The sequence below is a fragment of the Cynocephalus volans genome, chromosome 13 (assembly GCF_027409185.1).
Source record: "Cynocephalus volans isolate mCynVol1 chromosome 13, mCynVol1.pri, whole genome shotgun sequence".
Classification (NCBI taxonomy): domain Eukaryota; kingdom Metazoa; phylum Chordata; class Mammalia; order Dermoptera; family Cynocephalidae; genus Cynocephalus; species Cynocephalus volans.
In genome coordinates this window covers 41470571-41494339 of record NC_084472.1, presented here as the reverse complement: position 1 = coordinate 41494339, position 23769 = coordinate 41470571, and the positions used below count along the sequence as shown (strand labels likewise).

Genomic DNA, 23769 nt, shown 5'->3' with positions numbered 1-23769 from the left:
AAAGTCAGCTGGGATTCTCATAGGAATTGCATTGAATCTCTAGATCAATCTGGGGAGTATTGTCAATAATATTAAGTCTTTTGATCCATTAACGTGCAATGTTTTCCCAATTATTTAGATCTTCTTTAATTTTTTGAGTAATGCTATGGATTAAATGTATCCTCCCAAAATTCATGAATTGGAAACTTTATCTCCATTGTAACAGGAGATTGTGTTAACAGGGTGGGAAATCCTATTATGGTAATTGAAAGGTGGGGCCTTTAAGAGGTGATTAGATTGTAAGTACTGTACCCTTGTAAATGGATCAATCCATTGATAATTTAATGGATGGTCATAGGTGTGGTTATGATGGCTTTATAAGGAGAGTGACTGAGAAGCTTACCTCTCTCTTGCTCAGCCCATTCTCACCATGTGACACCTTGGTTGTCATGGTACTCTCTGTAAAGTTCCCACTAAGAAGAAGGCCCTCACCAGATGGGCCCTCTAGACTTTGGACTTTCCAGCCTCTGAAGTGTAAGAAATAAATTTCATTTTCTTTATACATTACCTAGTTTCAGGCACTCTGTTATAAGCAACAGAAGTAGACTAATACAAATAATGTTTTATACTTTTCAGACTATAAGTTTCCTACTTCTTTTGCTAAATTTATTCCTAAGTGCTACAGTTTGGATGTGGTTTGTTCCCACCAAAAGTCATGTTAAAATCTGATCTCCAATGTGGCAGTGTTGGGAGTTGGGGTTTAGTGGAGGTGTTTGGGTCATGCAGGTGGATCCCTCATGAATAGATTAATCCTCTCCCACAGAAATGAATAAGTTTTCACACTCATGGGAACTGAAAACAGGTTGGTAAAAAGAGTCTAGTTTCCTTGGTTTCTTTTACTTTCTCTAAGGGCCTGTGACCTTTCTGTACATGTCCACTCCCCTTCTGTTTTCTACCATAAGTTGGAACAGCATGAGGCCATCACCGATGCAGCTGCCCAATCTTAGATTTTCCAGCCCCAGAATCATGAGCCAAATAAATCTTTGTAAATTACCCAGCCTCAGGTATTCCATTATCGCAAAACTAAACAGACTAAGAGACTATTTTATTTTTTTGATGCTATTGTAAATTAAATTTTCTTAATTTTATTATAGGATTTCAAGAATATAGAAATATAATTGATTCTTGTGTGTTGATCTTGTGTCTTGCAACCTTGCTGAGCTCATTTATTAGTTCTAATACTTTTTTTAGCAAACTCCTTATGAGTGTCTATATACAAGATAATGTCATCATCTGCAAATAAAGATAGCTTTATTTCATCCTTTCTAATCAGGATGGTTTTTATTTCTTTTTCTTGCCAAATTACTCAGGCCCAAACCTCTAGTACAGTGTTAAATGGAAGTGGTGAGAGAAGACATCTTTGGCTTATTACTGATCTTAGGGGGAAAGCATTCAGTCTTTGAATGTGATGTTAGCTGTGGATTTTTCACAAATGCTCTTTATCAAGTTGAAGTAATTTTATTCATTTCTAGTTTGCTGAGTGTTTTTATCAGGCAAAGGTGTTGGATTTTGTCAAATGCTTTTTCTGTGTTTACTAAGGTGACCATGTAATTTTTGATTTAAATTTTAATGATATCCTATATTACACAAATTAACCTTTTTAAAAATTCTTTTGGTGGCTGGCCAGTATGGGGATCTGAACCCTTAGACCTTGGTGTTATAATATTCTACTCTAACCAACTGAACTATCCAGCCAGTCCCTAATTTTTCTTTGTTAAACCAACTTTATGTCCTGGGATAAATCTCACTTGGTTATGGTTCATAATTCTTTTTATTTATAATTGGGTTGGGTTTATCTTGCAAGTATTTTATTGAGGATTTTTGTATCCATATAAAAGATGTTAGTTTATAGTTTTCTTTTCTTGTAATGTCATTGTGTGGTTTTAGTATCAGGGTAATATTGGCCTCCTGGAATGAGTTAGGAAGTATTCTCTCTGCTTCTATTTTTTGAAAGAGTTTATGAATAATTGGTATTGATTCTTCTTTAAATATTTAGTAGAATTTAGTGGTGAAGTCATTTGTACCTTGTCTTTTCTCTGTGGGAAGATTTTTTAAAATTACTAATTCAAACTCTATACTTGTTATAGATCTATTAAACATTGTTTATTTGTTTTTGAGTCAGTTTGGTAGTTTGCCATTCTGGGAACTCATTCATTTCATCTAAGCTATCTAACTTTTTTATGCAGTTGTTCACAGTATTTCCTTATAATCCTTTTTTACTTCTGTAAAGGTGGTAAAAATGTTCCCTCTTTCATTTCAGACAATAGTAATTTGAGTCTTCTCTTTTTTTTTCTTGGTTAATCTAGCTAAAGGTTTGCCCATTTTGTTGATCTTTTTAAAGAACCAACTTTATTTTTGGTTTCATGATTTTCTCTATCATTCTTATAATCTCTATTTTATTAGTTTTCACTCTAATCTGTATTATTTCTATCCTTCAGCTTACATTAGATTTTGTTTGCCCTTCTTTTTCTAGTGACTTAAGGTGGAAAGTTATTGATTTGAAATCTTTTTTCATTATTAATATAAAAATTTAGTTATAAATTACTTCTAAGCACTTCTTTACCTATATCCCATAAGTGTTGATATGTTGTTTCTTCATTTTCATTAATCTCGAAGTATTTTCTTAATTTCCTTTTGATTTCTTCTTTACCCACTAGTTATTGAGAAGTATGCTGTTTAATGTTTATGTATTTGTGAGTTTCCCAGATTTCTTTCTGTTATTGATTTTCATTGTGATTGGGGAGTATATTTGTCTGCTTAGGCTGCCATAACAAAATACCAAAGACTGAGTGACTTCAACAACAGAAGTTCATGGTCTCACAGTTCTGGAGGCTTGAAGTTCAAGACTGGGGTGCCAGTGTAGTTGGTTTCTGGTGAGAACCCTTCGTGACTTGCAAAACAGTGCCTTCTCACTGTGTCCTTACATGACATGGGGAAGGAGGAGGAGATGGAAAATGCTCTCTGGTGTATCTTCTTATCAGGACACTAATCCCATCATGAGTGACCCCCTTCATAAACTTACCTAAACCTAATTACCTCCCAAAGGCCCCATCTCCAAATACCATCACATTGGGTTTAGGGATTCAACAATAATATAAATTTTGGGGAAACACAATTTGGTTCATATCAGGGAATAATACTTTGTATTATTTCTATGCTTTTAAATTTACTGAAGTTTGTTTTATGGCCTGACAAGAAGCTATTCTATCCTGGAGAATGTTCTATGTGCACTTGAGCAGAACGTATATTCTATCATTGTTGGATGAAGTATTCTGTAGACGTCTAGTTGGTTTATAGTGTCCAAGTCTTCTATTTCCTTGTTGATTTTTGCCTAGTTGTTGTACTTATTGTTATTTATGTATTATTACTATTTCTTTGGTGGCTGATCGGTATGGGGATCAGAACCCTTGACCTTGGTGTTATAACACCATGCTCTAACCAACTGAGCTAACTGGCCAGCCCATTTACTCATTATTGAAAATAGGATATTGACATCTCTATCATTAATTAATTGTATATCTCTCTTCATTTCTCTCAGTTTTTGCTTCAAGTACTTTGGTGCTCTGTTATTAGGGATCCTTTATAGTAAAAGTTTGCCAGCTTCTGCTCTAGGGTTTACAAAATACACTTTCAATTTATCACAGTCTACCTTTAAATAATACTATAACATTCAGGTATATTGTAAGAGACTTGCATTTCATTCTCCCCTTCCTCTATCATTTGTGCTATTGTAGTCCTACATTTTAATCCTATATATGTTATAAATCCCAAAATACCTTATTATTATGGCTTTAAACAACCAATTATTTTTTAAAGACATTTTTAAAATGAGAAAAATGTATTTTATATTTATCCTTATTTTCCATTTCAGGGGTTTCTTATTCGTTTGCATACATTCAAATTTTTATCTATTATAGTTTTCCTTAGTCTTTAATTATGGTACCAGCCTGCAGGCACTAAATTATCTCAGCTTTCATTTGACTGAAAATGTTTTTATTTTCACTTTTTTTTTTTTTTTTTTGCCGGCTATTTTACTGGGTATAAAATTCTAGGCTGACAGATTTCTTTCTTTTGGTACTTTAAAGATATCACTCCATTGTCTTCAAGCTTGCAGTTTCTGATATCTGATGTTATTATCTCCATTTTTCTGTAATGTGCCTTCTTTATGTGGTTTTTTTTTTTTTTTTTTTTGGCTGCCTTTAACATTTTCTCTTTATTACTAGTTTTCAGGAATTTGTTATAATGGGCTAATGGGCCTTGGTGACATCTTTTTCTTTGTTCTGCATGGGGTTCATTAGCTTCTTGAATCTGTAAGTTCATCATGTTTATCAAATCTGGAACATTTTAACCATTATTTCTGCATATTTTTTCTGTCCCATCTCTCTTTAAAATAATTTTTCTCTATGTTTTATTTTAGACAGTTTCTACTGCTACCTCTTCAAGTTCACTGATTTCTTTTTTCTGCAGTATTTAATCTGCTGTTAATCTCAACAAGCATATATTTCATTGCAGATAATGTACTTTTTCAATTCTAGAAGTTTAATTTGGGTCTTTGTTATATCTTTCAATTCTTTCTTCATTGTTTTCATGCTTTCTTCTACTTCCTTGAACAAAGAATATGTATAATCAATGTTTACACATCTTTTTCTGTTAATTCTACCCTCTTTTTTTATTTATGGGTCTGTTTCTAGTGATTGCTTTTTCTCCAAGTTATGGATCATATTATCTTGCTTCTTTGTGTGCCTAATAATTTTTGATTGGATGGCACGCATTTTGAATTTTACATTGGTGGGTGCTGGGTTTTACTGTATTCCTTTAAATATTGCTGGTCTTTGTTTTGGTATGCAGTTTTTATTTAGTTTGATCCCTTTAAGCCTCGTTTTTATGCTTTGTAAACATGGGTCTAGATCTAACTTGGCACCACAACTAAGGCACATATCTATCTGAAGACACTACTTGATGTCCTGTGTAGTAGGAAGTGTTTCTATTTGGCTTGTGGGAACATGAAATAGTCCCAGACCTTTGTGTGTTCCAGGACTTTTCAGCCTACCCTTTCCAGCTGTTCTTTCACTGACCTGAGGTGGTTTCTTCACTTGTATGTGCACATCATTAGTTCAGCCAAAAACTTGAGGGAACCCTTCTGCTGAGTTCTCCAGTATTTTGTCTCTCAAATTTTACTTTGTTTTCCTCAAATTCTCATCTCTTCTCAACAAGGCAAGACCACCAGTCTACTTGGGTTCCACTTCCCTGAGCTACAGAGTAGAAACTCTCTCCATACTGTAAGTTAGGGCAATCATTTCTAGGGCTCAGTTTGTTTCTTTCTCTTCTCTCATAGATCAGTATCCTGAGTTTCTCTTAATCGATGTCTGAAGACTGTAGTTTCCTATATTTTGTTTTATTTTCAGGCTGCTTAAAGCAAGATAGTCAGTCTGATCCCTGTTACTCCATGATAGCCCAAAGCAGAAATCCACAAGTTTTGATATATACAATTTTCATTATTATTCAGTTCTAAATATTTTCTAATTTATAATTTGTTTCATTCATAGATTATTTAGAATTGAATTTCTTAAATTCCAAACATAAGAAAAAATTTCAATTACTTATTTTTACAAATTGCATTGTGCTGAGGGAACATGCTATGTACAATTTCAGTTCTTTTGTAGTGGTTCAGATTTCTTTTACTGCTCACTATGCGGACAATTTTTTTTAAATGTTCTGCATGTACTTGAAAAAAATATGTGTCCTACTTTACTTTGGTATGGGATTCTTTATATGTCCATTAGATCAAGTTTGTTAATTATGTTATTTAAATATTCTGACTCCTTCCTAATTTTTTTCTGCCCATTCTTCTCTCTTGCAGCTTTTAAGATTCTCTCTTTGTCTCTGAGTTTTGCCAATTTGACTATAACATGTCTTGGAGAAGGCCTTTTTGGGTTGAATACGTTTGAAGATCATTGAGCTTCCTGGATCTGAAGATCTGTGATTTTTCCTATACCTGGGAAGTTTTCTGCCACTATTTTGTTGAATATGTTTTCAATGCAATCTCCGTTTTCCTCCCCTTCTGGAATACCCATGACTCGGATATTTGAGCGCTTAAGGTTGTCTGATATCTCTCTCAGATTTTCTTCAATGTCTTTGATTCTTTTCCCTTTCTTTTTGTCTGCTTCTGTTATTTCAAACAGCCCATCTTCAAGTTCAGAGGTTCTCTCTTCAACCTCGACAAGCCTGCTGGTTAAACTCTCTGTTGTGTTTTTTATTTTGCTGAATAACTTCTTCAGTTCAGCAAGTTCTGCTACATTTTTTTTCAGGACATTGATTTCCTTGTACATTTCCTCTTTCAGGTCCTGTATACTTTTCCTCATTTCATCATGATGTCTAGCTGAGTTTTCTTGTATCTCATTCAGTTTCCTTAGAATTATACCTCGAAATTCCTTGTCAGTCATTTCAAGGGCTTCTTGTTCTATAGGATCTAGAGTTTGAGATTTATTAAAAAATATGGAATGCTTCACAAATTTGCGTGTCATCCTTGCGCAGGGGCCATGCTAATCTTCTCTGTATCGTTCCAATTTTAGTATATGTGCTGCCGAGGCGAGCACTTTTTTTGCCCATTCTATTGATTACTGAGAGAAGTGTGTAATCTGTCTACCATGACTGTAGATCCATCTATTTCTCCTTGAACTTTAGAAAATTTTGCTTTATATATTTTTAGAATCTGTTATTAGGTACATATAAATTGTTTTGCCTTCCTGGTAGCCTGAACACTTTGTCATTGTAAAGTTACCTCTTTATCTCCAGTAATGATTTTTGCTCTAAAATCTATTTTGTTTGATATTAACATATCTATATGTTTTTCTTTGGTTAGTATTTGCATGATGAATCTTTTTCCATCCTTTAGCTTTCACTCTTTCTGAATCATTACTTTTAATATATTTCTCTCATAAACAGCATATGGTTGAAGGTTTTAAAAAACCTATTCTTTCAATCCTTCTCTTAACTAAAACATTTTCTTACATTTAATATAGTTAAATGCTTTAATATAATTTAATTAAAAATTATGCTGGTTCCAAGTTTTTTCTATCCTTTCTTTCTTTTGGCTTGTCTAAATATTTTTGACATCTCATTTTCTCCCTGTATGAGTTTAAAATTGCATACATATTACATGCAACTAAAAACTACAACATACATTTATCAAAGTATATATATGGTTTTACTCTCTTTCCAGGAAAATTTATTTCCACTTACCCTTCTGACTTACATATTTTTGTGAACCTTATCATTTCTTTAAAAATTCACTAGTCAGTTTGTTAATGTTTCATTGGTCAATGTTTATTATATTTACCCACATATTTGCCACACTATTTGTATGGAATTCCTTTTTTAAAAAAATTAACATTTGTACATATTTGTGGGTTATTTCTTTACATGTATAAACTGTACATTGTTATTTCTATACATGTATAAACTGTACATTGATTCCCTTAGGGTACATAATATAGCTTTGAATCCATTAATCAACCACTTTCCTCCTTCCCCCACCCCTCTCTGGCCTCTGCGCTTAATTCTTTATTATGCTCCATGTCTTCCATCTGGAATCAATTTCCTTCTGATAATTTTTAAAAAGAATTTGCCTTAGTGTAGGTCTGCTGTTAATGAAGTGTCCCATGTTTGTTTGTCTAATGTCTTTATTTCACTTGCATTCTTGAATGGTACTTTTCCTTGATATAGATTCTGGGGTGACAGTTTTTCCTCTTAACCCATTAAAGATATCACTCCCCTAACTTTTTGCTTCCATTGTCACTGTTCAGAATTCACTGTAAGTTAAGCTATATACTCTAAAAATATTTTTTCCTCTGCTTCTGTGATCTTTGTGTTTATGCACTTCTTTATGTTTTGTACATATTCTGCTTAGAGTTTGTTTGATTCCTTGAATCTGTGTGAGATGGCTTTGTGATATGTTAACTTGGGTAGAGTGAACTATTGTCTACGGATTTCCCTTTCTAGTATGTTTCCAGTTAGGGTAGGTTACAAGGAAGATTTCCTCATGAGAGCTGGAGAGTGGAAGTGGGGCAGAAGACATTTTGTAGCATACAAACACATTCTCCCAGTTATTCATTCACGCACCAGTCAGGAGCTGCTGTATGAAGCATCTTCAAAAAGTTCATAGAAAATGCATATTATTGGGCCGAGCCCGTGGCGCACTTGGTAGAGTGCTGCGCTGGGAGTGCAGCAACGCTCCCGCGGCGGGTTCGGATCCTATATAAGAATGACTGGTGCACTCACTGGCTGAGTGCCGGTCATGAAAAAACGACAAAAAAATAAAAATAAAAATAAAAGAAAAGAAAATGCATATTATTAAAAAAAAATGGATTTCAAAAAAATTTTGCACCAAAACAAACTTGTGCTAACTTGTTATAACATGTCTGAACAAGATCTAGTTTGAGACACTAAAAGGATAAGACATCAGTTTGAAAAGAACACCTATTAGATCAACATAAATTCTGCTAAAACTGAAGTAAGAACAAACATCAAATTTATAGTGAAGCTTAGATGGAAGAATGGTGAAATCATTGATGCCCGACAAAAAGTTTATGGGGACAATGCCCCAAAGAAATCAGATGGATAATTCATTTTAAGTAGAGATGAGATGATGCTGAACATGAAACTGGCAGCCGCAGACCATCTGCATCAATTTATGAGGACAAAATTAATATTGTTGGTGCCGTAATTGAAGAGGGCCAACCATTAACAGCAGAAACAACAGCCAACACCACAGACATCTCAATTGGTTCAGCTTACACAATTCTGACTGAAAAATTACAGTTAAGCAAATTTTCTTCTTCATGGGTGCCAAAACTGTTGCACCCAGATCAGCTGCAGACAAACAGCAGAGCTTTCAATGGAAATTTTAAACAAGTGGGATCAAGATCCTGAAGCATTTCTTCAAAGAATTTTAACAGGAGATGAAACATGGCTTTACCAGTATGATCCTGAAGACAAAGCACAATCAAAGCCATGGCTACCAAGAGGCAGGTGGAAGTGGTCCAGTCAAAGCAAAAGCAGACTGGTCAAGAGCAAAGGTCATGGCAAGTTTTTGGGATGTTCAAAGTATTTTGCTTGTTGACTTTCTGGAGGGCCAGCGATATGAGAGTGTTTTGAGAAAGTTAGCCAGAAAGCTAGTCACCAGAGAGTCCTCGTCTACCACGACAGTGCTTCTGTTCATTCCTCTCATGAGACAAGGGCAATTTGAAGATAGTTTCAATGGGAAATCATTAGGCATCCAACTTACAGTCCTGATTGGGCTCTTTCTGACTACTTCTTGTTTCCTAATCTTAAAAAACATTTAAAGGGCACTTAGTTTTCTTCAGTTAATAGTGTAAAAAAGATGGCATTAACATGGTCAAATTCCCAGAACCCTCAATTCTCTAGGGATGGACTAAATGGCTGGTTTTATTGCTTACAGGTGTTTTGAACTTCATGAAACTTATGCTGAGAAATAAAGATTATATTTCTTATTTTTAACTTTTTTTTTTTTAAAGATTGCCGGTAAGGGGATCTTAACCCTTGACTTGGTGTTGTCAGCACCACGCTCACCCAATGAGCTAATCAGCCATCCCTATATGGGATCTGAACCCACGGCTTTGGTGTTATCAGCACCACACTCTCCTAAGTGAGCCATGGGCCGGCCCTTATTTTTAACTTTTTATCCCATTTTTCCTGAACTTCTTGAAGTTCCCTCATATAAGGATTTCAAAAATGTAATTAACATTCCAAATCAGTTGAGCTTCTGGCTTGGACCAGCCTGGTTGATCTCTGCAGTCTGCTGGTGGTTCACTTGGGACTACACAGTCAAAGAAGGCCTCATTCGCACATCTGGCAGTTGCCAGCCTATTTGGTCTCGGGGATTGGGCGCAGAGCTCAGCTGGAATTACTTGTCTTTGTTCCATGTAGTTTCTAATCTCCCAATAGACTTGTCCAGGCTTCTTTACATGGTAGTCTCAGAATTCCAGAGTAGTAAGAGAGTGCAGGCTCTAATACACAAGCAGGTTTTATTACTTTGCTTTTGTCATATTTACTATTGTCTCATTGGCCAAAATAAGTCATAGGGCCAAGCCAGATACAAGATGTACAAAATAAATCATAGGACTATGCCAGATACAAGAGATACAGACTCTGCCTCTCATGACAGAAGTGTCAAAGTCACATTAGAAAAGGATGAGTGCACAGGAATGGGAGGAATTATTGTAGCCATTTCCACAATCAATCTACTAACTTGCCTTACAAAAAGCACTGCAATTAAGTCAAATAACAAACTTGGAAAAACATTTTCTACTCACATCACTTAAGATTAATTTAGCTAATACATAGGAGCTTCTATAAATTGTTAAGAAAAAGAGAAGAAACTAATGCATGAATGGCTAAAGGATATGAATAGTGTCCAAAATAAAATATATTTTTGCTGCGAGTAAGGGAAGGAGAATAGGAGGGAAAATTATAATGTCATTTACATAATCTTTAAAAAACTGGTTGTTTTTTAGCTCAGTTGGTTAGAGTGTGGTGTTTCAATACCAAGGTCAAGGGCTCAGATTCCAGTACAGGCCAGCTGCCAAAATAAACAAATAAATAATAAATAAATAAATAAATAGTAGAAAAAAGTGCACAGAAAAATCTCTCTTGCTTCCTCTCTGTACTACATTTGTCGTGTCCTTTGATTTTACTTATGACAGATTTTGCCATGCAAGAATTTTTCATATTTCAAAATAGTCAAATATTTTAATCATTTCATTTATAGAGGCTGAGCTTTGTTCATATGTTGCTGACTCTAGGATTTCTTAAAAATCAAAGCATTAAAACTAACTTCTGATTTCTTTTAGTACATTTAAAAAAAAAATTTTTTTTTGGCAAGTAATTGGTACAGGAATCAAACCCTGGACTTTGGTGTTGTCAGTGCCATGGTCTAACCAACTGAGCTAACTGGCCAGCTCCTAGTTTTAAATTTTTTATATTTAAATCGTTGATCCCTTGGAATTATCCTGACATAAAGTGTAAAGTATGGATCTTGCACCATGGGTTGAATTATTTTTTTTTTTTATTTTTATTTTTTTAAGTATTTTATTATGACTAAGACTTTTAGTCTTTTTTTTTTTTTTTTTTTTTTTTTTGTCTTTTTTGTGACCGGCCGCACCGCGCTCAGCCAGTGAGCGCACCGGCCATCCCTATATAGGATCCGAACCCGCGGCGGGAGCGCTGCTGCGTTCCCAGCGCCACACTCTCCCGAGTGCCCACGGGATCGGCCTCATGGGCTGAATTATTGATCTTTCTACTGTTGATTTAAAAGGTCAGCTTTTTCATAAACTAAATTCCTGCATATATTAACATTTGGAGGTAGGCAGGTGAGCTGATCAGAAAGAACAACAGCAAAGCCCTGGAGAAGGAAGAGTGTGGGAAAACATAACTGGAGTTGCAGAAACTTTCCTTTTCACTTTAGCTGACCCAATAAGCACATGCATGACAACTGTCATAATGTTCAACTAATACAGTAGAGCTATTTAAGAATTCTTAACCACCAGCTATACAGAAAACCAACAAGAGGAATGTTTTTTAATACAAAAACTATGTATTTGGTCACAAAAATGCAATAATAACCAGAAACCATTATTTATCAATAATGACGTTATTATATCACCTAAGAAAAACAGAAATTATGTTATTAAGGAATGCCAAGAGGAAGAAAATTCTTTAAAGTTCTATTCAATTTACTTTGTTAGGAAAAACATGTTTATTTGGCTTTGGTCACAGTTCCATCATGTCCACTTTCTTTGTAAGTTCAGCTTCAATGGTATCCTAAAGGAAGAAAGAAACACGATAAATACCATAAATAAAGTACTCTACTTTCTAATGTTATTTAAAATAAGGGAAGCAAAAAAGAAAAACATTAAAACAGGAACTTTAGGGCTGGCTGGTTAGCTCAGTTGGTTACCATGTGGTGTTATAACACCAAGGTGAAGAGTTCAGATTCCCAGAATGGTCAGCTGCCCCTGAAAAAACCAAAACCAAAACCAAAAACAAGAAAACCCCAAAATTGAAAAAAAATACTATAATGAATATTAAGTATGCTTTTAAACATTCCCTTGCTTTTGCATCTCCTCTCTCTACCCCCACAATCCCCCCAAATGTTTTCAGACTCCTAATTGATTCTAGTAAGTATCTGAAGTGGTAGGAAACCTTTAGAAAGATGAATCAGTGTAATGATACTTGACTAGATTCTTCTAACCTTTACTCCTAAAGCAATGTACTTCAACAAGGTCTCTCACATCACTTTTTTTCCACACTCATTGCCACTGTCCTCATTACTTCTCATCTGGCCTAAACAGACCAACTGGTTTCTACAATTTTCTTTCTCCTCCAATGTGCCCTTTACACTGGTTACAGAATAATCTTCCTAAAGCTATGGCCTGATCAAAAAGCATAGCTTTGATCACAACTCTCTTGAGCTTAAAAAACAAGGAAACAGCAACTTTAGTGGTCTCCTACAGCCTCCAGGTTCAACCGTCTTTTTATATTTATATATATATATATATATATACACACACACACACACATACACACACACACACACATATATATTTTTCTTTCTTGAAGATCACTCTTTACCTCTTTATATTTAAGACCCTTTACACCATAAGCCCATTGACCTTTTTCAACCCTATCTCACACTGCATACTTCTATGCTGCTGGACCTCATCATTTGCCACAGCTTGGAAAAGTCTACATTTTTCAGCTTGTATGCCTTTGCTAATTCTTTTTGCCTAGAATATTCTATATCTCTCAACCCCTCTTTTCTACTAGGGAAATCTATGCAAAATTTTAAAAGACATAAAACACCACTATGTATTTTTTTTTCGGTGGCTGGCCCATATGGGGAATTGAACCTGTGACCATGGGGTTATAAGGCTACACTCCAACCAACTGCACAACCAGCCAGCCCTGACTATGTATATTTTATGGAAAATATACATATATACACACATACATCAACAAAGTACTAAAAATGCATGAGAATGATACACATCAACTCTAGGACTATGGTTTACCTCTGAGGAGAAAGAAAAGAATAAAGAGGGTTTAGCTATGTCAGCATTTATTTTATTTTTTAAAAATCTGAAGAAAAAAATGGGAACTACTTACTAATTCTTGCTTTGCTTCTTCAATTTTCACTTGAGCAAGAGATGGATTCTTTAAAAAAAAGAAAAACAAAAACAAGAAAATGATATATTGTCTCAATTAAGACTGAAGGAGAAAAAATGCCACAATCCTTTCCAAAAGGCAAAAAACCTATAAAGGGAATATCCAACGTACATATGAGGGGGTCTTCAAAAAGTTCGTGGAAAGATTTGTACTATCTTTTGATTTTATTTTTGAATACAAAATCTTTTTGAAGTACCTTTGCGCAATACTGAAATTAAGCACCGACTATAAATTCTTAAACATGAAGCCACTATTTTCATGATCATTTAGTGCCCCTGTGGAGGTTGGAGGAAATGACTTTTTGAAAAACAAATTCACAATAATAATTACCGGCATTAAATCTAAATAGGACTCCAATTTTTTCTTCAAAGGTATAGTTTGTTGTTTGAGCTCGGCCAGTTTCTGTTGGTGAAAAAACACAGTCACAGAGTAATAGAGATATTCACAATGCAATTAAATACTAGCCATTTCTAAAATAAAGCACAATATGGCATTAATATTAGGATATTTAAAATAATATACCAAATAAAGAACTTCAAAGCTAAATGGATAGACAAACTCACTTCCAATGGAAACAATACTTATAAGATGCTTAAAATAGGAAAAATTACATTCTCATTTATTAAGAATAGGATTGAAATATGCTGTCTAGGAACACAAAAGAATGTGATTAAAAGGAATCAGAATGTAAAGGACCAACTAGAGTCTCAAATACATATTTATGAATTGTCAACTTTAGATTCCAAGAATCAAAGTACAAAAATACTTGAGAATAATCAAATAAAAAAACCCCTGTTACTTCCTCTTCCTACCAAAATAGATAAAGCCCTTATACAACCTAAAAACCCAGAATTGAATTTGGAAAGTACAGGAGTTTTGGGACCTGCTTTTTCACTGTACTGTGAAAGAGAAGAAAGAGAAGCACCTACATGCTTCGTACATAGTCCCTCAACAAATTTGTTTAATAAATAAATTAATAATATATAACTGGCTCCAGCAAGAGTTTCTAGTCTTTAGTAATAAAGGAAACCAAACAAACATGAGGAGATATATATATAGCTAAACAGGTGAACATAAAGTATAAAGGTAAAGGAAAATAAATCAGGTCAATAGTGAATAAAAACCCTATAAGAAAAAACAAATGAAAAAGCAGACTGTGGACTAATATTATAAAGAAATTTAAATTAGGTTAAAATAAGCTCACCTCTGATAGTGCTACTAGTGACTGATGAGACAGAGAAGCATCCATGCCTCTGGCTGAAAGTTGCTCCTGCAATTACAAGAAAGCAGTTTCAGTTAAAAAATTATCTTTTGAAAGTGACCATCACGAAATATTTTCAACATATAACACAGTAAAGAGGAGCTACAAATCATAGATGAAAAACTGCACATGCATCTTTGCACTTTCATGTTACACATGAATTCTTTCCACACTCACATCATCTGTGACAAGATAGGCACAATGCTTAAGGGCCTGAGCTTCGGAGCCTGAATGCCTAAGTATAAATCTGGATCTGTTGCTAAGTAGTCATGTAACCTTAGGCAAGCTACATATCTTCTCTGTAGTTCCCTCATCTGTAAAAAGGGAACAATAATACTACCTACTTGTGAGGATGAAGGTCAAAAAGAAGTTTGAAGAGAGCTAATTATATTCAGTCCCTCATACAAACCTCTGCCGCTTTGATTCCAAATCTGAACTCCTCTGACTTTGCCTTTAGGAAGTCCATGTTCTGAAGACGACTGTCAACTTTGACCCTTTCTGTGGACAGATGCAGCTCTGCCTTCTTGAGATCCCTTTAAAAAATAAAAGTAAAAACAATTTCTTCTTCTCCTCCTCAGTGAAATTATTATAAAGAAGAAACTCTACTATTTTTGGATTCAAGTCTGGCTTAGCCAGGAGCAAATAACCTACTTGCTAGATTCTCTACCATAAATTTTATATCCCAGACTACCATGCATTCTTCCAGGTCAACTTCCCTTCCATGTTGCCATCTGGAATTTCTCTCAAGGAATACAAAATAATTGTAAGATTAACCTGTGCCAGTTATTCATAGAGAAAGGAAATCTGCCACTCAAAAAAGTGACTTAATATATCCTAAAGCCAATTTAAAATAGGCCGCTCTACTAAATGTGACAGTGCCTTGCATAAATGTGTCTCTACTAAATGACACAGTGCCTTGCATGCACATATTTAATATTTGTTGAATAAATTTATATAACACTAAATTACTTATCATATACATATTCCTGATCCAAAGGCCCTAATCTTTGGGGAAACAAGGACCTAAAGAAGGCCCATAGTGTCAAAAGAGGGATACCAGAGTTTTAGTAAGAAAGTGCAACAAAATACAACATCACTTTAAGTTTTATAGTAGGCTATAAGTTAAAAAAAAAAACAAAAAAACACATATATTTTGAAAATTATAAAATCCACATTATTTATATTTTTAAAAAAGTAAGAAATTGTTTGAAGTAAAGAATAAAGTCTGTACCCAACCACTGCCCCCCCCACTGAAGTAATTTTCTACTTAAAAAAACATTTTATGGATCCCATTTTCTAAAATGTTTTTAAAAATCATACCTATTGTCAATACAAAATATGAGAATGTCCTGTTACTGCATTTATAATAAAAATTGTCACCACTTTCAACTTAATTACTTACTCTCTTAGACATTTTTCTAATACTAAAGTTGCAGTTAGATTTTTTTCAAGTTTTCCCAATTCAAGTTTGATTTCTTCATTTTTGGATTTGGTACGAAAAAGATCAGAGGTCAAATCATTCACTGCAGGGATAAAACTAAAAGAAGAATCTGGTCACATAAATGGACATTAAGGACAATAACTATAATTATTCTTCATTCCTATAAATGATTTTATCTCTGTGGATTCTTATATAACCATTCTGTTTCATACCTTTATACATTTTTTACATGCTGTTCCCATTGCCTGGAATGCCCTTCTTCAGCTAGAAAAGCTCCATTTGTCTTTCAAAACTCAGATGAAATTTACCCCCATCCTGGAATTTACTACCCCTTTCTCTGCTACAACTGTACATTCAGTTACAGCCTGTATATTGTTGTACTGTTGCAGCTGTCACACTGTTATAGTTGTACATGTCAATATCCCTTATTTGACCATGAGGGGAGATTGTCTTTGAAGGCAGTTCTATTCTATTAATCTCTGCTTCCCCAGTGCTTATACCTAGCATACAACTGGTATTTGGTGTCTGCTGAACCAATTCAAGTCTAGATTTCTGCTGCCATATAGCCCACACATTCTTATAGCTAAACACTATATATATTTGAACATATGTATAAATTTCCTTTATATTAGCAATTAAGAAGAACAGCTGTTCATTTCCTTGATTATGATAAGTTGTAGCGATAGTTCTAGCTAAGTCCTACAGTGATAGTCATGTGGACTCTGGAGTCAGAATGGGTTTGAATCACAGCTCTGCCATTTACTTGCTTGGAGAAGTTTTAAAACCACCCCTCCTGATCCTCAGCTTCCTCTTTGAGTTACTGGAAGAATCATGTCATTATACAGGTGAAATGCCTGTTACAAAGAATGAAAGTCCCTAACCTACTTTGTAAAATACGGTAGGGATCTAACCAGTTAGCTAACCCAGTATGGCATGCTGATAACACCTAGGTCCAGGGTTCGGATCCCTGTACTGGCCAGCCACTAATAAAACCCAAAAAAACCCAACAGGGTAGGGACATGACCAAAATTTACTACGCTTGACTAGATCGTTTATTTATTTAGTAGCTGGCTAGTAGAGGGATTGAACCCTGGACATTGGTGTTATCAGCCCACACTCTAACCATCTGAGCTAACTGGCCAGCCCTTCAATCAGATCATCTAGCCTACTGTTTTTCTTACTGTGTACAGGAAACAATGTAAGTGACCTAGTCCCTTTCCAATATACATAGAACCACCCTTTACAAACTTAATCCTTGAAGAAGAAAGCACTAAAAATTAACCAATACCAAATTTATCTGAATTATACTCACTAGCATAGATAAGGAGTTAACTAATTTCAGTGCTTTTTCATTTATTGTTAATTTTGTATACAGAGTTACCCTGAGAACCAAAAGGTCTTTAGGCCAAGATCTTTATAGCATGTATGACTGCAGAAATTTAAACTGTCACAAGAATTACCTAGCTAGTGAAGTATCCTTTGTTTCAAGGGCGACTGCACTGTCAACCAAAGCATTCAGATACCTGGAACCAGTGGTAGACAGATTGGCAGGGGAAAAATTCACACTTTCCATGAGAAGGTCTTGAAGATGCTTGGCTGAAAAGATAAGAGTTCCATGGTGACTAAGATGCTTTCTTTGTGTGTATTTTTTTTGCAATGTTAATAGCCTTATTGAGCTATAACTCACGTTCTATATAATCCACCCAACTAAAGTATATAATTCAATGTCTTTTAGCATATTAAAAATTGTATAACCATCAGACAATCCATTTTTTAACATTTTTATCACCCCTAAAAAGAAACCCCACATCCTTTAGTCATGACTTTTCAATCTCCCAACCCATGAAGCCCTAGCAACCACTTTCTGTCTCTATTCATTGGACTATTCTGGACATTTCATATAGATGGTATCCACAATATGTAGTCCTTTGTGACTGGCTTGTCTCACTTAGCATAATGGTTTCAAGGTTTTTTCCACACCAGAACATGTACCAGTGCTTCATTCTTTTTAACGGCTAAATACCATCCCATTGTAAGGTTATAACACATTTTACCTATCCATTCTTCTGTTGATGAACATTTGGGATGTTTCCACATTTTGATTATTATTATTATTTGACTGAAGGCAGTTCTATCCTATCCATCTCTACTTCCCCAGTGCTTTATTTTGATTATGAGTAATGCTGTTATAAACATTCATGTTAGGTTTTGATATGAACTTATATTTTCATTTTTCTTAGGAATATGCCTAGTAATAGAATTACAGGTCATATGGCAACTTTACATTTAACTGTTTTAGGAACTGCCAGAATGTTTTCCAAAGTGACTGTGCGATTTTACATTCCCACCAGGAGTTATACGATACCAAATTCTGCGCATTTTCTCCAAAAGCTGTTATTATGCATCTTTTTGATGATCGCCAACCCAGTGGATGTGAAGTGGCATTGTGGTTTTGATTTGCGTTTCTTTGATGGCTAATGATTCTGTGCTTTTTGGCCATTGTGTATCTTCTTGGGAGAAATGTCTATTCAAATACCTTGCCCATTTTTTAATCATGTTATTTAACTTATCATTGAGTCATAAGAGTTCTTTACATATTATAGATACAAGTCCAATATCAGATATATGATTTTCAAATATTTTCTCCCATTCTGGGGGTTATCTTTTCATTTTCTTGATGGTGTCCTTTGAGAACAAAAGTTTTTAATTTTGATTATGTCCAATTTATCTATTTTTTCTTTTTTTCTTATGTCTTTGGTATCGTATCTAAGAAACCATTGTCAAATCCAAGGTCACACAGATATATACCTATGTTACCTTCTGATGGAGTTTGGATGTGTTGTCCCCTCAAAAACTCATGTGGAAATTTGATCCCCAATGTGGCAGTATTGGAAACTGATTGAGTCATGGGGTGGATCTCTCATGAATGGATTAATGCTTTCCCTAGGGGAGGGGGTTGAAATGAGTAAGTTCTCGCTCTGTTAGTTCCCACGAGAGCTGGTTGTTTAAAAAGACCCTGGCACCTTCTCTCTCTCTCTCTCTTGCTATCTCTCGCCATGTGATCTGCTTATACCTGCTGGCTGCCTGCCACTTTTCCACCATGAGTAGAAGCAGCCTGAGGCCTGTGCCAGATGCAGCTGTCCCAGAATCGTAAGCCAAATAAACCTCTTTTCCTTATAAATTACTCAATCTTAGGTATTTCTGTTATAGCAACACAAAGTGAACTGTAATACACCTTCTCTGGGTTTTAGATTTAACTCTTACATTTTTTAGGCTTTTGATTCATTTTGAGGTAATTCTTATATATGGTGTGAGTCAGGGTCCAACTTCATTCTTGTGCATGTGGATATAAGGAAGATGTAGTATAAATACACAGTGGAATACTACTCAGCCATAAAAAATAATGAAATTCTGTCATTCACAGCAACGTGGATGAGCTTGGAGAAAATTATGTTATGTGAAATAAGCCAGGCACAGAGAGAAAAATGCTGCATGTCCTCACTCATTGTGGGAGCTAAGAGAGAAGGAAGGAAGGAAAGAAAGATCATAGTGCTGTGTTGGATTTACAGAGGGAGAGAAAAGCTCCAGGTTTGCTGAGGGTGGAGGGAGGGGGTTGGGGAAAGGTTAAGGGGGGTTGAGGAGAGGTTGGCTGAGGGACACAGGGAACAACTGCAATTTTTGAGGTGGTGGGCATGCTGATAGTATTGATCTGATCATCACATCTTGGGCACAGGTGCTTACGGTCAGCTCTGTGCCCCATGAATATGTATAATTAATAAAAATTATAGAAGAGTAAAAAAATAAATCATAGACAAAAAAAATTCCATATGTATCCCATTTTTCTGAACTTCAATAAGTAGTTATTGTCTACATCATTCATCAGGCATTTAATCATATTTTTCCTTATTTCTTAATGAAAAAAAAATCAGTGTTGGTTAGAGCATGGTACTGATAACACCAAGGTCCAGGGTTCAATCCCTGTACTGGCCACCTGCCCCTGCCCCCCTCCCCACCAAAAAAAAAAAATCAGTGGAGGGAAAAATAAAAAGAAATCAATGATACCAAAAGCTAGTTCTTTGAAAAGATCAACAAAATTGAAAAACCTTCAGCTAAATTGACTAAGAAGAAAAGAGAGAAGACTCAAATGAATAGAACCAGAAATTAAAGAATGGACATTCCTATACCTATCTACTTTATAAAAAGGATTATAAAGGAATAGCATAAACAATTGCATGCCTACAATTTAGATAATTTATATGAAATCAGCAAATTCCAAGAAAGACACAAACTACCAAAACTGACTCAAGAAAAAATAGATAATTTGAGTAGAACTATAATAAGTGGAGATTGAATTAGTAACAGAAAAAAAAAAAAATCTTCCCATAAAGTCCAGGTCCAGATGACTTCACCACTGAATTCTACCAAATATTTAAAGAATTAATATCAATTTTTCACCAACTCCTGCAAAAAATAGAAAGGAGGCTACTTCCCAACTCTTTATGAGTCCAGTACTACCCTGATACCCAAATCGGATAAAGACATCACGAGAAAACTACGGACTAACAGCTCTTACAAATATGGTTGCAAAAACCCTCAACAAAATACTAGCAAACTGAATCCAGCAATCTATTAAAAAAAAAAACTGTACACCATGAGAAACAGGGATTTATCCTAGGGATAAACATTGGTTCAACATCCAAAAGTAAATTAATGTAACACATCATATCAATAGAATAAAAAATAAAAATCACATGATCATCTCAATAGACACAGAAAAAGCATCTGACAAAATCCAACATCCTTTCATGGTAAAAGCACTCAACAAACTAGGACTAGATCTAAACATCCTCAACTTGATAAGTTGACAAAAAACCCACAGCTAACATTATACAGAATGGTGAATACTGGACATTCTCCCTGTAAGATCAGAGACGAGGAGTCTGCACTTGTCAATTCTATTCAATATTGTATTGGAGGTTCTAGGCAAGCAATTTCTTTTCATTTGTTTCCTCAACTGACGAATTGGCAACATAAAGAACGAACAGTTTCAATACTTTCATCTGTATTACTCACGATTAAAAGGTCATTATACAAAAGTTTTACATCCTTTCCCAATTGCAGAATATATTTCCAAAATGTTCCAATCTCATGTGCTGCAAAGAACTGTACTTTGCGGAAATAAAAACTGCATCTAAAAAATGATTTCTATGACTTTTAACTCAAAAGTCTTTCAAATCCAGAAAGCTATATATGGCATCACTATTCACAATTTTTAGAATTACAGACTGAGAATGCTGGAACTCCTTAGCAATCCACATGAAGCTATACTCGTTACAAGGCTCCACAAATATTTTGTTTCTGCTCAACACCTTCACTGTATAAAGAAGGAAAAACCTAGAAAAGAGAAGTAATGACTGAAGTGCATGATGCATAGAGTTCACATATTGATGGTGGCAGAGCTCCTTTAGACACCTAAATATGGAAAAGAATATTGTGTCAAAATGTTGTACATATTAATGGGAACATTTACTATTTAATATGTGTCACCCTGAAAGGTATGTAAGGACAGACAAATAATCTTACTTTGAAAATCCTTAGATTTTTGGTTATAGGATACAATAAACAAAGAGCAAGCTCTTACAAAATGAGCTTTTTCTGGACTCAAAGCTCCTTTCTGTGTATTGTATTTTTATAACTACAAAAATAAAATCTTTAAAATCATTTAAAAATAAGGGAATTTTCAAAGCACATGTAAGACAGAATATGACTACAAAGGAGCAGCACAGGGGAGATTTTTGGGGTGATGGAAATATTCTGTACTCTAATTGTAGGGAGTGGTTCTAGGCTATATGTGTGTTAAAATAGTATACCAAAACAAAAAGTCAATTTCACCATATGTTAGTTTTAAAAAGAAAATTGAAACAAAGCACATATGCAATTGAATTAAACATACATTTTAATTCAAAACATCAAAACATCTTATGTAACAAATGCCATACACCTGTTTGAATATAGGACAAATGCAGGTCTTGCTTCTTCTGTCTTTGGTATATTCCCATACCTAAAAAGATTTTTGTCAATCTTTACTTTTGTGGTTTGTATTATAAGTCAACAGGTGTCTTGAAGGCACTTTTTCAAACTATGTATGCCCAGAAGAAAATTCTAATGCATTCCCCTGATACATAGCTATAAGGTGATTTGTCCAAGTCTCACACTTCCTGGCTGTGACCTCAGGTGTCCTGATAGCTCATTAGACTAAAGCATGGGGACTGGGAAAAGACCAAATAGATATGTAAGTAAAAAACCATAAGATATCTTGCATGTCAGGCTAAAAACTTTAGACTCGTATCTTTTAGGGCTTACTGTTTTGCTATCAGAGTACCAATAAAATATTTACTATAATTAAATTTATGATTTAGAAAGTTACTACTATGACTACAGAGTGGCAGACAAATCTAGGCAAAATAAATAAAACAAGTAGTCTACACTAAATTAATCTTGTACATTTCGTGTTATAAAATTTGGTTACTTCTATTTATCTCATTCAAACCCTGGACTTAATCTCACCTTCTGATTCATATTCGCTTGCTTTCTGTTTCAAGTCCTCTATTACCAGGTAGACGTCCCTGTCCCGGACCCTGTTGCGTTCTGAAAGGTGATGTAAAATCTCTGTAGTCCGTGGGTTCACCTCATACTGTGGAATGGGATGATCTCCAAATATTTTTTTCAACCACGCAGCAACCTAACCATCAGAAGGAAGAAAATATCATAAGCCTTGTTTATTGTAATGGCACGATTCGAATATGACAAAGAAGTGAGCAAAGCAAACTAAATGTTTTCGATGACTGTTGTCCTACTTCATATTCTAACTTGTCTTTAGTGAGGTAGTAGATATTCAGAAATAAACTTAAAAAGTGAGCAAAAAAAAAAAAAAAAAAAGTGAGCAAGCACAACGAACAACGTTCTTTTACAAGTCAAAATTACCAGAGAACAATCCATTCTTTTCCAAAGCTACAAAAGCAGTATAGGATAATAATTTGCCTCACTTAAAAAACCTTAAAGGTCAATATGGGGGTGCGAAGGCATTACTATATATGCATGGTCTGAAAAAAAGCGTTGTCCCCAACACATCATAAGCCCCGCAGTGCCGGGAGGCTCCCAGAGTTGGGATGCGGGATGCAGGAACAGCTCAGGTGTGAAAATTCTAGTAGGAAGTAGCAGCTTGGCTGGAAGGTGGGTTTGCTCCAGAAAGCTCGGTGGAGTTTCGTCACTGGGGCTGCTCAACGCTACTGCAAGCCCCGATCCAAGCAGGTGAAAGCGAGGAAGGAAGGGAAACGCGCTTTTGAGGAGGGTCTTAGCAGAGGCGGGCTCGCAGATTGTGAGGGCGCCACTAAAGAAGGACGTGTGAAGTGGAAGGAGAGAAAAAGTAGACTTGGCACGCGCAGGAGATCCGCCGAAGACGCGGGTACGTCAAAGACTGGGTTTCCAGGGGGGCCGCAAATCCCAGCTCCGGCCCCATCACCTGCGCTTCTTTCTCCTGCTGCGCCTCCATAGCTGCCGTTCCCGCCACTTCACGCGGAACTCCTCGCTGGAGACGCGCCCCGCTCACTGCCAAGGCCCCGCCCACACGCCGTTGGTCCCGCCCCTCGTCAGGGTCCGGGATTTCTGGGAGTTGTGGTTTTTACTCAGACTCCAGGCCCGTGAGCCCTCGGACGTGGCTGGTCCAGGACTCCATCCAGCATAGCAAGCCTGTTTTCCCTCCCTACCTCCCCGCTCTCTCCGT

At 35.5% G+C, this 23769-nt stretch overlaps 1 protein-coding gene and 1 non-coding gene across 2 annotated transcripts; both read right to left on the bottom strand.

The window, feature by feature from the left end:
* Positions 1-6528: 6528 nt before the first annotated feature.
* On the bottom strand, positions 6529-6635 carry LOC134362349 (U6 spliceosomal RNA). The gene has a single exon (XR_010021605.1). It is a non-coding gene; the product is annotated as a U6 spliceosomal RNA (small nuclear RNA).
* A 5127-nt stretch (positions 6636-11762) lies between these two features.
* HAUS1 (HAUS augmin like complex subunit 1) lies at positions 11763-23544 on the bottom strand. The gene is made up of 9 exons (XM_063077446.1): positions 23509-23544; positions 22554-22728; positions 17447-17582; positions 15948-16082; positions 14955-15078; positions 14489-14554; positions 13615-13686; positions 13225-13272; positions 11763-11880 (listed from the first exon to the last, which is right to left on the bottom strand). The coding sequence occupies exons 1-9, from the start codon at positions 23536-23538 to the stop codon at positions 11830-11832; spliced, it is 837 nt and encodes a 278-aa protein (XP_062933516.1). The 5' UTR covers positions 23539-23544; the 3' UTR covers positions 11763-11829.
* Between the last annotated feature and the right edge of the window lie 225 nt (positions 23545-23769).

What these genes read in the sequence shown, in the direction of transcription:
- HAUS1 (XM_063077446.1), bottom strand. Translation starts at nt 23,538, where the DNA reads ATGGAGGCGCAGCAGGAGAAAGAAGCGCAG. An exon ending in TTAGAAAAATGTCTAAGAGA is followed by an intron (nt 15,079 to 15,947) that starts GTAAGTAATTAA and finishes TATTTTTTAAAG; the next exon opens with GGATCTCAAGAAGGCAGAGC. An exon ending in AAGAAGCAAAGCAAGAATTA is followed by an intron (nt 11,881 to 13,224) that starts GTAAGTAGTTCC and finishes TTCTTCCTTTAG; the next exon opens with GATACCATTGAAGCTGAACT.